The 15,175-nt window shown below is 36.7% G+C and overlaps 1 protein-coding gene across 5 annotated transcripts in view; it reads left to right on the top strand.

Moving 5' to 3' along the window:
• Nucleotides 1-15,175, top strand: part of MECOM (MDS1 and EVI1 complex locus) — a 57,242-nt gene that overhangs the window by 20,765 nt on the left and 21,302 nt on the right. For 2 of the 5 annotated variants that reach the window (XM_063097454.1, XM_063097445.1), the window contains exons 4-7: nucleotides 474-621; nucleotides 1,868-2,021; nucleotides 6,375-7,731; nucleotides 10,773-10,860. In XM_063097454.1, coding sequence (XP_062953524.1) covers nucleotides 474-621; nucleotides 1,868-2,021; nucleotides 6,375-7,731; nucleotides 10,773-10,860 — 1,747 coding nt within the window. Of the gene's footprint in view, nucleotides 1-473; nucleotides 622-1,864; nucleotides 2,022-6,374; nucleotides 7,732-10,772; nucleotides 10,861-15,175 lie in introns of all 5 variants that reach the window. The other 3 variants (XM_063097472.1, XM_063097464.1, XM_063097478.1) reach the window with 2 other exon arrangements.

Genomic DNA, 15,175 nt, shown 5'->3' with positions numbered 1-15,175 from the left:
GGGTCAATGGTTTGGATCCCTGTACCAGACAGCTGCCAAAGGTACTTTTTTGAATCTAGGGGTTATATACATCAGATAGAATACCTGCCTACACGTTCTTAAACGTGTTCATAACATGTTCTGTTTAGGCTTTTGTGTTTGAATTAAGCGAGTGTTAGCAACACACATTGCTGTTAGAATTGTGTAGTGAATCCAGAACTAGATGTAGTGCATTGTTTACCATGCTCCTAAATTGGCAGGTAATTCCTGCTAGCTGTATCATATTTATTTTCTAAGAACAGGGGCAAATCTCTGTATTGGTGAGAGACACCGTCTAGGAAATATTAAAATGTACTTTTGTCTGTCCAAGTCTTTTTCTTCTCTTTCCTCCTCCTTTTCTCTAATTGCCAGTTGTATTAGTAATAAAGCGACGTTCTGCTTATGAATGCATTCTTTGTCACCATGTCTTATTAAATCAATTGTTCTCTTAACAGCCTGGAGAAACACATGTTGTCACATACTGAAGAGAGGGAATACAAGTGTGATCAGTGTCCCAAGGCATTTAACTGGAAGTCCAATTTAATTCGCCACCAGATGTCACATGACAGTGGAAAGCACTATGAATGTGAAAACTGTGCCAAGGTACAGTGAATTTGTAGGCTACTTGGCTTCTCTGTCATCCTGCTCTCTCTTAATTCATCACTTGCTATGATATGTAAAAACAAGCCTTGAGAGGGAAACTATAAATATCTTGAGAAAAGTACACTGAGTGTTGTATGCTAAAAGGCATTAGTAGAGTGTATAAAAACACTTCTTGGGTATCCTTTTATTTTTGTAAGGGAGGAAGTGAGGCTTAATGGTGAGTTCCAGAACTAGGTGTCAGACATCCTTGGTAAATTCCTGGTTCTGCTACTGACTTGCCAGTGTGGGGTTATTTTATAGTGTTATGGAGAATGAAAATTTTATCCAGTGTACATTGCTGATTTTTTTTAATAGCAATTTGTGAGGAAGTCACATAAAGTTTCTGAATGCCTGTTCAGAAAGCATGGGAGACTCCTGCGTTTGCAGATTTTTCCACCCAAGTCCTCACCGTAAATCATGACTTGGTTCTAAGAAAAAGTATAGAACCTCTGTCTTAGTGGTCAGTGCTAAACAACATAAGAGTGAAATGGAAGTGCTCAACTTAGACTATAACTGTGATCTACAGTAACAGTAATTCACATATTTTTATTTTCATGTTTCTTAATTAACTCAAAGATGTCTTGGTGTCACTAAAATTGATTTCTATTTCCAAAAACTTTTCATAGCATTTGAATACCTTTTCTCGTGCCAGTGGAAATTGTGACATTTGAAATTATCTTTAGGAATGATTTGCTCCTGGCTGTATCGGGTGACTTCATCATTTTGTTTGTTTTTAACACAACATCCAAAGGAATGTATTTAGTTTGACAGTAACTTTCTGAAATGCAGTGCTAGAATTAAACCCCTAGGGAAACTCTTTGAATAGATTTGGGGTACTTTAGTCAAAATTCCCCAATTTTTGTACATAACATGTCTCTATTTAAAGGGTGGAAATAGCCCACCAGTTTTAATAATGGCACGGCCGACATTTTATTATTCAACTCCAGTCACTCTACATGGGATCAAAAAGGTTTTGAATAGTGCCATTATTTTGTTCAACTGATACCAGTGGATACTCCATGCAAAGGATAGAGAGCTGAGTAATTTACAATTCTTATCCTAGAGGAAAGTACACTCTGGAAATATGACTTTCTTTTGGACTTTGGGGAAAACAAATAAACAAAATTCCTTCTTGAGACATCCCTGGTCTTCTTTATTGTGTCCTTGAATTAAGTTTCTTGATTAATCAGTACTCATTTCCTAGCAGGTTTTCACGGACCCTAGCAACCTTCAGCGGCACATTCGCTCTCAGCATGTCGGTGCCCGGGCCCACGCGTGCCCGGAGTGCGGCAAAACATTTGCCACTTCGTCGGGCCTCAAACAACACAAGCACATCCACAGCAGTGTGAAGCCCTTTATCTGTAAGTTTTTAAAACTCCAGCCCTCCTTTTCGCATCTGTCTCTCCTACAAAACACACTGTGATCAGGAGAGTGGTCACACATGGCCATTGAGGGGTCGCTATATTAGCTATTTATGGTCCAATCCAGTAGGGCTACTTTCTATTACAAGACTATCTTTTATAACCAGATTCGTGGTATTTTTGTCTACAGTCCCTGGGGTATTTCCTTTTACATGAAATCAATAACAGGTAGAGAAAAGAGAAGTCATTGAATAATGAAAGAGAAGCCTCCCCAGGTTGTAGGATTTAATCAAGACACAGATTTGTCTCACACTGTAAATGTTCATGGCTTTGTAAAACAGCAAATAACAGATAGCACTAAACAAGACCAAGTGATTAAAAACCTGTTCTGGATCAGAAAGAACTGGAAGAACCCTGCCTGGCAAGTAGGCTATGACTGTGTATGTGCGCGAGTGTGTGTTTATGGAGACAGAGGGGAATAAAATACTCTTTAATCTACCCATTGTTGTCAATCACAGGCTTTGAATTGGTAGTTCTCTGTTACTTGAAAAGCAGAACATTTTCACTTTGATGCTGGATGCGCTGCTTCTCTTATGCACTGCACTGAAGCAAATTTACAGGCAGTGGACTTTCAGGGGACATCCAACCTGACCACCTACTTAGAACATCCCTGTACAGAGCACTTCAGTAACACACTTCAAACAAAGTAAAACTCAGCCCTCATTTGCTTCTACTGCCCCCCCGCCTTTGTTCTCTGTATTGTGCTGAAATAGTTCATGAGCAAAGTCAGTTGTTCTTAGGCCATCTGGGCAACAACTCTGGGCTTCTTTTGATCCATTGCTCAGCCGGGCATATAAATACAGAGACTCATTGAGTTGTACTATAAACTTCAAGACTGATTTTGGATCCAGACTCAAATAGAATTGGTTGACACATACTCAGCACTTGGCAAAACCTCTTACTTGGGAACCTCTTGGAAAACAGTTTTTCTGACAAATACCCAGATGGTTTGCAGTAGATATATGTGACACTGCTGTAGGACCTGATGGAAAAAAACCTAATTTTGAGTGCCAACATGGAAATGCCAGAGACCAACTCTCCTCTTCTTTGCCTTGACACAGCCTTCTCTTGTGCTTCCAAACACCAAGAGAGCTTTTCTTTCCTTTTCCAGTGTACATTAAAGTCCTGTTTTGCTCGTATGTTCTTTTCTCTGAGTGGAATGAAGAGGACTAGCAGATAAACAAAAGGGTGCTTAGTCTCCCGTGGGGAAGTTCTGTTAAAAATCATGGGAAATAAAGTGTACAGTAGAAATTTTAGACTTCTTGTCTCAAAAACGCACTCCTGACTGTAGGTTATAATGCACTGAAAATGTACTTGGAAGTGCTATCAGCGTACTATATTAAATAGTTCATTTATTTCTGATTTCTCAGAAATAAATTTTAGTAAGTATTATTAGGTTTGGGTGTGAAAAAAAAAGTGGAGTAGACCACAAGGAATTCTGGTCACCAATTTAATGCTCTTTCTATTATTTGAAATAAAAGTCAGAAAATATAGACTCCTATTATCTAAGATTCTGGGATCTGGAATTTTTAATTGTGTGGAAGTCAAGTGTTTCACTTTAAAACGCCTTAGGGGGTCCCTTTCTAATCAGATTGCATAAAGTATTTCCCATGAATCTATTTTCAGTAATTATTGGTAAATTTAAATAGCAGATGGCATTCTTCAAATATAAAACCTGACATAGAATCATGGAGTAATTATGAATAATAGCCATATAATTTCAGAACAAAAGAGTTTAAGGATCAGGAGTTGGTGTGGAGACTGGAGTGGAGGAGGTTCATCTAGTGCTGATATCTGTTTCTCACCAGAAGGCCACACACCACGTTTTACCCCCACTGGTGTGTTTACGGCAACTGTCTCTTATTACAGTGTGCCCCCAAGCTTGAGCCCAAAGTCACCAGCGCTAAGGTAATTACTCACTGCCTTTACAGAAACCTCCAGCCTTCCCAAATAGAAACCACATGCTCTAATAGGCTGAATATATTCAAAATGCCCCTTAATTTGTTTAATAAGTAGAAAAATGCAACGTTAACTGCTGGCTAATTCCTTACTACTAAGGAAATTACAGCAGAGTATAGACTTCAACATCAATCGAACCAGTTTACCTGGAGGCCTGGTAGTTTGTGTTGTGCCAGACCAGGCCTTCTAGTGCTGAAAGCAAAGACTCTGCCTAAGGAAACATCCCAGATTCTATGTTCTTGAGACCGGAAGCAGATACTCATCCCTGTAACAAAAGGTACAACCAGTAAAGTCAAATGTGTCTTCTGTTACTCCCATATAGAGAAGCTCTTGATTTTCTTAAAGACATCCAGCTATATGAAAGAAGTATAGAGAGAAACACCTCCTTGCCAGAAAGTCTCAAGCCTTTCCAAAACTTATGCCTTGGTTGCATACCCACCAAGCCATTTTCTTAATGCCTTTTCATGCCCAGAGGACAGGTGTTACTTTCTTAATGAGTATATTTTTGTAATTCTAACGATGTTTTATTTACTATTTCTTGTTATTGCTCATAGCTGAATACTAGATCTAGTGAAAGTCCGTTTCTACCCTCTCCATCATGTGATTTTAATTGTTGTATAAAATAATTTAAGTAATATGTATATTTATTGTGTATGATTAAATAGTATATACTTTTAAAGCAGACTCTGGTAGGATAATTTGAAATCACCGACATCTTCTCTTCCCATTAAAATGTATGTTACATCCTCTACAATATTATGAAACATCCCACCATTGAAGGCTTTTTTAATATTACCAACCACATTGATATGTGCAATACAGTTTAGCCTTTAGTAGTAAAAGAAATAGATATGAAATCACCTGGTGCTTCCTGTTTGGATGTGTGTGGGATAATCCCAGTTCTGGGTGAGTTTTGCCTGACTGAAGGTCTATAAAACCTCCTCTGCATGAGGTTTTTGTTTGTTTGTTTGTTTGAAGTTATTGCTTTGATTTAGGAGCCCAACCATTCTGCACTTAAAGGCAGCATCGCGTGAAAGCAATAAATGTTGCATTTTCTCTTCAATTTAATTTCTTAAAATAAATGTATTTCAACACTTACCAACAAGGTAGATCATGTTTCTGCATGTATTAAACATGCACAGAAGCATTAAAGTAAGCTCACACATAAAGTGACTCATCCCCAGTAAGATAAAATAAAAGATCTGATGCTTAGGAAACTGATACTGTAATCCTCCTGGACTGTAGTGTGAGCGGGATTCGTACCTCGCAAAGGAGTTCTTGAGGGTTACAAAGTTTGGTCTTAAAATATACTTAGCTATGTAAGGAGGGAGACATTCTACTTTATTGACAATTTGTTGGTGAAGAGGGTTAGTTTGCAGCCGTGCCCACTGCTGTGTCTTTCTCTCTGGATTAGAGCTTGCCCAGCACTCTCCACCGCTTACCATAGTCGGCTGCAACACATAGAAGTCAAGCCCTGAGATAACCGGCAAAGATATGACAACACGTGGACATGTTTCCCAAGGACGCGGGTTTCATAAATGCAGGAAGGTTAGCACAGCCACTGGTGTGAGGGGAAGTCAGAGGACGTGATCATAGTTCATGGGAACCAGCAATGCAGGATGGGCTACATTCAATTTAGTTTCCTTTGCAGGCTTAAAATAGAGCCATTGTAAATTATGTCAGTCTTTCTCAAATCATGAAAATGATTGTTAAAAAAGTCTCAGAATACACAATGTGCATTGTTGTGTGGCTTTGATGTGTGAATGATGAGAGCGTATGATATAATTCCAATTAAATAATGGTAGAGCAGTCACAGGCTTTTTCCCCAAGGGGAAAGGTAATAAAGGGGAAGTTTCTGGTCAAGGGGAAGGTGGTTTTGTTTTGTTTTGATGCCTAGAAAATAGAATTCTTTAAGTGGTCTAAAATCTTAAGGGGGTTCCTGTTATGTTTCATACTAAAAACATATTAAGACTTTCATTTTTAAGATTCTACTTGTATAGTTTTGGTGTGGGGAATCAATGCATGCTGGAATTTGACTTTTCCATAAATATTTGAAATACACAGATATGATGCAAAATATTGTACAGTGGGGATGACAAAATATTTATATATATATGAGATATTCGTGCTGCCTCAAGACATTTGTCAGGTTGGATGCCTTGCTTTGGAATCTAGTGAAATGGGGTTTTCTGTGTTTGGAGCACCCAGATTGGTGCCTCCAACATCTTTTCCTGGCTTCCTAATTGACATTTTGGGTAAACCAATTGTGATACTTGCTAAATTCAGAAGCAATTGCCATAAAGCCTGAGATTCTCTTTTGTTGTTTGCACACAGGTGAGGTCTGCCATAAATCCTATACTCAGTTTTCAAACCTTTGTCGTCATAAGCGCATGCATGCTGATTGCAGAACCCAAATCAAGTGCAAAGACTGTGGACAAATGTTCAGCACTACGTCTTCCTTAAATAAACACAGGAGGTTTTGTGAGGGCAAGAACCATTTTGCGGCAGGTGGATTTTTTGGCCAAGGCATTTCACTTCCTGGAACCCCAGCTATGGATAAAACGTCCATGGTTAATATGAGTCATGCCAACCCGGGCCTTGCTGACTATTTTGGCGCCAATAGGCATCCTGCTGGTCTTACCTTTCCAACAGCTCCTGGATTTTCTTTTAGCTTCCCTGGTCTGTTTCCTTCCGGCTTGTACCACAGGCCTCCTTTGATACCTGCTAGTTCTCCTGTTAAAGGACTATCAAGTACTGAACAGACAAACAAAAGTCAAAGTCCCCTCATGACACATCCTCAGATACTGCCAGCTACACAGGATATTTTGAAGGCACTATCTAAACACCCACCTGTAGGGGACAATAAGCCAGTGGAGCTCCAGCCCGAGAGGTCCTCTGAAGAGAGGCCCCTTGAGAAAATCAGTGACCAGTCAGAGAGTAGTGACCTTGATGATGTCAGTACACCAAGTGGCAGTGACCTGGAAACAACCTCGGGCTCTGATCTGGAAAGTGACATTGAAAGTGATAAAGAGAAATTTAAAGAAAATGGTAAAATGTTCAAAGACAAAGTAAGCCCTCTTCAGAATCTGGCTTCAATAAATAATAAGAAAGAATACAGCAATCATTCCATTTTCTCACCATCTTTAGAGGAGCAAACTGCCGTGTCAGGAGCTGTGAATGATTCTATAAAGGCTATTGCTTCTATTGCTGAAAAATACTTTGGTTCAACAGGACTGGTGGGGCTGCAAGACAAAAAAGTTGGAGCTTTACCTTACCCTTCCATGTTTCCCCTCCCATTTTTTCCAGCATTCTCTCAATCAATGTACCCATTTCCTGATAGAGACTTGAGATCGTTACCTTTGAAAATGGAACCCCAATCACCAAGTGAAGTAAAGAAACTGCAGAAAGGATGCTCTGAGTCCCCCTTTGACCTCACCACTAAGAGAAAGGATGAGAAGCCCTTGACTCCAGTCCCCTCCAAGCCTCCAGCGACACCTGCCGCAAGCCAAGACCAGCCGCTGGATCTAAGTATGGGCAGTAGGAGTAGAGCCAGTGGGACAAAGCTGACTGAGCCTCGAAAAAACCACGTGTTTGGGGAAAAGAAAGGAAGCAGCGTGGAACCAAGACCGGCTGCAGATGGTTCCTTGCAGCATGCAAGACCCACTCCTTTCTTTATGGACCCTATTTACAGGTAAGGGTGGATGGGAGATGAATAAATATGAACAGATGCACAAAAGGTAGTTTTTACACTATAAAGTTACAAGTTTTTAACAAATTATTTTTAATAATTATTATAATAGAACAGAGAGTGAAGTTATTTGACGTAGTGAATTCATTTTTATTCAGAAAGTTGGCTCAATAGGTTTGGACTTATTTCTAGATGTCTCTGAAGTTGCGGCAGGTTGGACTAGGCCCACAGAATTTTTTTCCCTGGACAATAAGTTTATTTTTAAACACATTTTTTTTTGGAGTGGAAAATATGGGAAAGTCATATTTAAAGCAAATTTTCAAGTAGGGGAAGAATGAAGCTCCTGAAGGATTGATGCAAATGTGTGTGGGTACTTAAACGGGTCAGATTATTTGGAATAAGACGGGGTGTAGAACAGCAAGATTCTACTCTTTGCTAACCTACCAATACATCCTTAGTAAGTACCGGTCATTGTCTGTTTCTGAATAAATCACTTAGGAGTTCCAAGAAAATGAAATATTAATCACAAAAAAATGTTTTGTATGTAATGTGGGTTGTTGGCTTTAAAAACATGTCTCTGTTTAGTGCCTTCATTATATGGTTTCTTTTGATGTATCCAAAAATTCTTTGGGCGAAACTTACATGTTTAATAAAAAGGCTTCTTCCACAGTATTCTGTAACACTAACCTTACCATTCAAGGTGATTTAGTTTTTATCAGCACTGCACTCTCCCGAGTGAGCCATGGGCCGGCCCTTGATTTAGTTTTTAAATACTAGTTTTCTTTAAATGCTATAAATAACAATTTTTACACTGATTACATATTTTAAATAATACCAAGCATTTTCACACTTTCTTATTCAGATCTTGAACATTGTTAAGAGTTCATGGAATATGTGGATAATTTTTTATTGAACTTATTTATGATGAGAGTTTTTTTATATTTTGCCTACTTCTCTTTTATAAAGAGAAGATTTTATACTGTTCTTTTATTCAGAAATATTTATTGAGTTCCTGTTGCTTAATAGGTACTAGGGCTGCAAATTCTTTTCACTTAAAACCCTTCTCCTACCTATATTATCTACAAAGCATTGATAAAGAAACATTGCCAGTATGTGAAGGGAACCCCCATTTGAACATCACAAGAGGAGTAAAATATGATAATACAGAAATATCTCAGTGCTATCAGTACCATGTTTGGGCACTTTTTTCAATTTTTATATTTTAATTCCTATGTCAATTCCATGAAACCCTACACGTGCTATGTAGATTGGCCTAAATATAAAATATAAGTCCCTGATAAACATTTACACATTTCCAGAAAGGTTTTATGTCCAGTTCAGCAACATATCTCAGTCTTTGGTGAAAATAATTAATAATTTCCACATTGGTTAGACTTTCTTTCTTTCTCTCTTACCCTCCTCCAATGGCAACGGGCTTCCAGTTCATCCACATATTCATAGCATTCCTCCCCATCACTCTCCGGTGTTTCAGTCTCCATTAAGGCTTGTCATTTTATCAAACTCATTAAAGACCTAAACCCAAGTTTTAGTGCCAAGCCTGCGTTGAAATCTCAGCCTTCTCATGTCCTAGACTTTTTTCTTTCACCCATAAAATGGTTATGACATCACCTATTCCAATAAGTGAAATCATATATGCAAAACACAGCATCTATAAAATTTCAAGAAGTGGTAGCTATTTTTATGTGTTTTAACTCTGTTTTAAATGTATATGTATATAACAGTTTTTAAAAGAAAATTGCTAACAGTTGGTAAAAGAAATTAATTCAGCTCATGATATCATTTCCCTATGTGCTTAATGGAAAATAGAGTGACAAACATTTCTAAAGCAGAAGGGATATGTGTAGGTAAGTTTTGTATGTCTCTCTCTTCTTCAGCCCCTTCTCACCACCCCTCCCACCTGCCCTCTTTATCAGCAGTGGCATCCAGATTGTGTGTATATATGTACAAGGGGTCTTTACAAAGTTCATGGAAAAATTGTATCATATTTTTTTATTATTATTTTTTAATTTAATTTTATTTTGTCAATATACAATGTGGTTGATTATTGTGGCCCATTACCGAAATCTCCCTCCCTCTTCCCTGTCCCCCTCCCTCTCAACTACCTCATATCTGTTCGCTTGTCATATCAACTTCAAGGAATTGTAATTGTGACTTCTTCCTTCCCCCCACCAGTTTATTTGTGTATTTATTTATTTATTTTCAACTCCCACAAATAGGTGAGAACATGTGATATTTCTCTTTCTGTGCCTGACTCCTTTCACTTTGTATCATATTTTAATTATATTTTTCCATGAACTTTCTGAAGATCTTACATATATATGTACTCATATATATACACATACATACATAAACACACATATGTATATACATACATGCATATATATATATCTTTGATTATACCTCAAAGAGTGGCTAGCAGAGTACATAGTATTCTTGGAAACTCCCTTGCTATCATTGGCACATGTGGAAGAAATTTAATCAATATTTGGGGGAATACCTTCCTGGTAGAAAACGGCTTTAATTTTTGACACTAGCCCTGTCTTCATGATTTCAAAATCACCAATCATTCTTTTTTTAAAAATTTATTTTTAATTGAAACATAATTGATTGCACATATCTGTGGGATACAGTGTTGAATATCAATACCTGTGTGTAATATGTGCTCCTCAAATCAGGATAATTATTATATTTATCATTACACAATGTAGTCATACCAGCCGTTCTTAATCTACATTTGAAGAGGAATTTGTGACAAATGCCTCAAATTTAGTGACTCCTCATTTTTCCATATTTCCTCATTATTATTACCAGTCCATTCAGTAGGATTTTTCCATTATTAATAAGACCTTCTTCCTTTGAGCATCTAGTATTCAAGAACTGAACAGACGTCTTTGTATTTTTATTAGTGTGCTTTCCAGAAACCTACCATTTGCTTTATTGTTAGGTGTTTTAAATGTCAGCGATTATGTAGTGATTGATATGTGAGACTGATTCATCTCCAAAATCTAATTTTAACCTTTCAGAGTAGAGAAAAGGAAACTAACTGACCCACTTGAAGCTTTAAAAGAGAAATACTTGAGACCTTCTCCAGGATTCTTGTTTCATCCACAAGTAAGTACATCAAATTTGAGATTTCAAGCTTGTAAAGTAACATGTTGATCCTGAAAAGCAGGTGCAAAGAAATGAAAGAAATCTCGAGAACATTAGGATTTCCTATGACGCTGGTGTGGAAGAACACAGGAAATTCTAGCAGAATTAAAACCCAAGCTCTTAAAAGAAAAAGAAATTATTATACCTGAAAAATTACATGGTTTTGGTGTTAAATTATTGTCTGCTATTAACTACTTACTGAGCCAAAATGCATTTTGAAGTAAGCACTCAGTTAAGAAAATATTGAAGTTGTCTTTTGCTTTTAATTGTTGCTGATACTAAAAAGTGGATTATAGTATGACTCGTCCCAAACTTATGAAGGTCATTCCTGTTCTTTTAGTGCTTAGATAAAAACAGGAAATGAGTCTACCTGACAAGTTGTTACCATACAGGGTGAAGGAATTTATCTAGAGACCACTGGGCATTCCAGCAAAGTTCTGTAATTGCACAAGAATTCACCACAATGCACAGAGCTATTTTTTGAATGGAGTGTGTCCATTTATCAAAATATATACAGTTTCACATTGCAAGGAAAATATAAAGCAGTGTTATCTAATTGGTTCATCTCTGTGTCCTTTCATATTTGGTCATGTTTTTAAAAAACTGGTTTACATATTAATCAACCTCTGGAGAACTGTACTGAAAGAACAAATATATAAACATCTTGAATCTGGTTTCTTAATTTACATTTTATTTTGTTTTTGTTTAAATGATACAAGCTCTGATCTTTATAGATGCCAAAAATTTTTATGAAAATGCCTTGAAAGCAGAGTAAACTAATTTGTTTTGTTGCAATAAGTTCAAACCAAAAATGATGGTCCTCTAATAAAATTGGTGAAAATTCATGCAAGCTGTCTTATAGAAAGCTATGAGGTAATGAAATTAATTCATCTTGGGATATGATTCTTTTTTTCCCTCGCTGTTACCTCTTCACTTTTTCAAGTACCTTCCCAAAGTCCTGAGCAGAGATTATGAGAGTTGAAATACAATCTCCTGGGTTAGTTGGAGAAATCTATTGTTGCTCAAAAATTCTCACTTTATTTCAAACTGAGAAAATATATGATTGAATATTAAAAGCTTTAGAAACATTCCAGTTAAGTATTAATTTTATATAGGAAAACTAAGAAACGATATAACTGACATAATTTCTTTATAGAAAAGAAGCAAGTTCTAAGACAGTAAATGTTTATCAGGGACTTATACTTTATATTCAGGCTGATCTAAATAGCACATGTAGGGTTTCATGGGCTAATAAACCTGACCATAATATGCATTTGTTTCAGATACTGAACAGAAAGTACATCTGTCTTGATAACTTCCTTTCTAATTATAATCTTTAAAAATGATCTTTTAATCTTTTAAAATTAATCTTTTAAAAAAGGTATGTAATATTTATAAACATTTAATTACAACAATTAAATTATTTTTATATTCTGATAATCTTTAAAAATCTCATAATAAACCATTTTAAAATTGAGTGACATAGGTACATGGTGTAATGGAAAAAAAACTAAGACTGGGATTCAGTGTCTTTGAGCAACTCAGTCTACTTGGATCTCAGTTTTCTTATCTGTAAAATGAGTTTGGTGTAAGGTCCCTATCCACTCTGAAATTCAAAGATTTCTGGCTACCCAAGGTAAATTTACTGATTCAGAAGATGGGTGATTTTGTTTACCAAAAATTATAGGTGCATGCAGCTATTATAAATATAGTATGTACATATTTTTAAATAAACTAATAGGAGACAATATGTTATATTTTAAAATTTCCAAAGTTAATGAAGGATCACAAAAGATGAGGCATGTGGCCAGTACTTGGAGCACGGCAATCATTTCTTCAGATCTTCACAAACATGCCTGTGAGAGCAGCCAGCAGAGTATATTTCCTTCCCACACTAGAATGTCATGTCATGGTGGAAGGGACTGCCTATTACTACTGCATGTTGCTATTAGACCAGGACCTGAGAGTAACAATCAAAATATTTAAGACCTGGCGTATCACAAATACCCACCAATTAGGGTGGCGTCCTGCCACTCTGGAGACCATTGTACCAATTGTTAATGGTTTATTTGCTGCAGAGTGGAACTGTCTGAGGGGTCTTTGGGAAAGAGACCAGAGAAAAATGGGAGCGTTCAAGGTGCTTAGAACACAGGCTATTTAACAACTACTACAGAAATAGTTCATTGTTTTCATAACCATCGTGGCTGATTTAATGTGTAATGCTATGTATTGCTGGGATGCAGGTGGGGGGAGCTTGGGTTCTCCTCCATTTTTACCAGATCTTCAGACCAAATGATCTGTTCTTTCAGAAAATCTGCCTCAAATGTTCCAAAATTACAGCAGATTTTTTTTTGTTTGGTTTTTGTTAAGTGCTATATCAATTCTATCTTAGCCTTAAAGATCTTATCAAGGTAGATCTTAGTAAGATCTACCTTAAAACAAACAAACAAAAATCTACCTGGGATTTGGAGCTAGAAGTAACTTCTCCACAACTTGTTTCACTGCTTATTAGCAAAAGTGCTTAGGTTTTAAAAAATGTAGTTAATCTCTCAGAGCCTTCTCCATCAGTGTAATGAGAATATCCCTCTCAGCCTTTCCAGGGTGGCTGTAACGATCAGCATTTATGTACATAACATGTTTAGCATTGTGTTTGGCATGTGGAAAGACCTAAATGAAGAGAGCTCTTATTAATGGATGCAGATGCATTCCATTGTTAATATAAAAGAATGTTGGTGAAATGCCCGCCTCCCATTCCCTGAGCCAATTTTCTGTGCCAGGGCTATGCCATGTATCTTGGAGTACTTAGAAAGATGCTTGCTGTGTTCATGGCACAACCTTACTGGGCAGCGGTGAGGATGGCACAGAGCAAGGACAAAACAGAAGGACTTGCCTCTGCTCCCAGTGTTGCCATGATTTCACAGCTAAAGTGTTTGTGTAAGGCCATTTATTGCTTCATTTTCCATTTAAAGTATATTGGAGCAAATCACATGGTCCTTCTGGGCTTCTAGATCTTCATCTTTAAATGGAAATAAGATTTGCCCTAGCTATGTCTCAGGATTATTATAATAAAGAGGAGATCATGTTCTCAATGCTTCAGGGAAAAGATATAAACAGATATAGAAGTGCTTTGTAGTGGTGTATTCTCTGGGCAAGTCTGATTTTACAAGTTTTTGTGTATCTATGTATTCTACCCAGTACATTCCTCCCCAGTCCACAGTCTCTAATCAATGATAAGGGACACCTCAATAAATATTGAATTTTATTGAAATATTATTAGACCATCTACTGCCTTTTGGAATAATAATATATATTTTAAAAATTCTGTCAAAAAAACTTAAAAGACACATGAACACATGCATCAAAATTAAAAGATAAATGCTCAGGGTCTAAATTTCTCTCAGTTCAATTCTTGAAAATGAATGTTTGCTTTATCAGACCACCATTAGCCTTCCATTTTTCTCTTATAAATAAGTTAATTTACCATAAGGGAGAAATAAGCATCGTAGAGGCTCTTTCTGGATACACGGTTGAAAATTATTGATGGTGTCATAGTTTTGATTATAATTTTGAAAAGGAGATGATGGCCACAAATAGGTAAGAAGATGGAAGGAATAGTATGAGTATTACCATGTGATCTCTGGAATGTCATTTCATTGACTTCTATTTTGGATACTTGCATTCACATTGGTAGCTCATTTAACTGCCATAGAAATCATTTGGCAATTACCCTATTGTAAAACTCGCTGTTATTCCTAGGTTTGATTTTCCTATACTGTTAGTATTATTTTTGGTTATGTAAAATAATGTTTGTTATGTTTTGGAAACACTCCCACTCCCATTTAAACATTTTATTTTCAAGTGTTTGGCTTTGTGTATATCCGCAAGAAAGACTCTCTTTTACTTAAATTTCTATCCTTTATTCAGTCCTTTATACTTCCTTTCTTTTAAATTGTTTGATTATCCTGTTACTAAAGTTCCAAGGAACGAGGAATGAGTTAGTGTTTTGCCAAGTTAACATTTATATATTGATGTGAAAATCACTTAAGTCTTTTTGCCCTTCTTCTTTTATTTGCTTTCAACAAGTACTACCTATTGTTATAAATTTCTTTTGTGATAATGCTTTTATCCTTTAAAAACTATGTTTCTTCCTTATTAAAGATGCCCAAACTTATGAAAACAAGATAGATATCCCTTTAACCAAGCAAAATGATATTTCTAAGGGTATAACCTTTGTGTTTCCTGGAAGAGCTTCTAATTCACTGAAGTTTTCCCCAGT

This window comes from Cynocephalus volans, chromosome 1, assembly GCF_027409185.1.
Source record: "Cynocephalus volans isolate mCynVol1 chromosome 1, mCynVol1.pri, whole genome shotgun sequence".
Taxonomy (NCBI): domain Eukaryota; kingdom Metazoa; phylum Chordata; class Mammalia; order Dermoptera; family Cynocephalidae; genus Cynocephalus; species Cynocephalus volans.
This window is presented reverse-complemented; position numbering and strand designations above follow the sequence as displayed.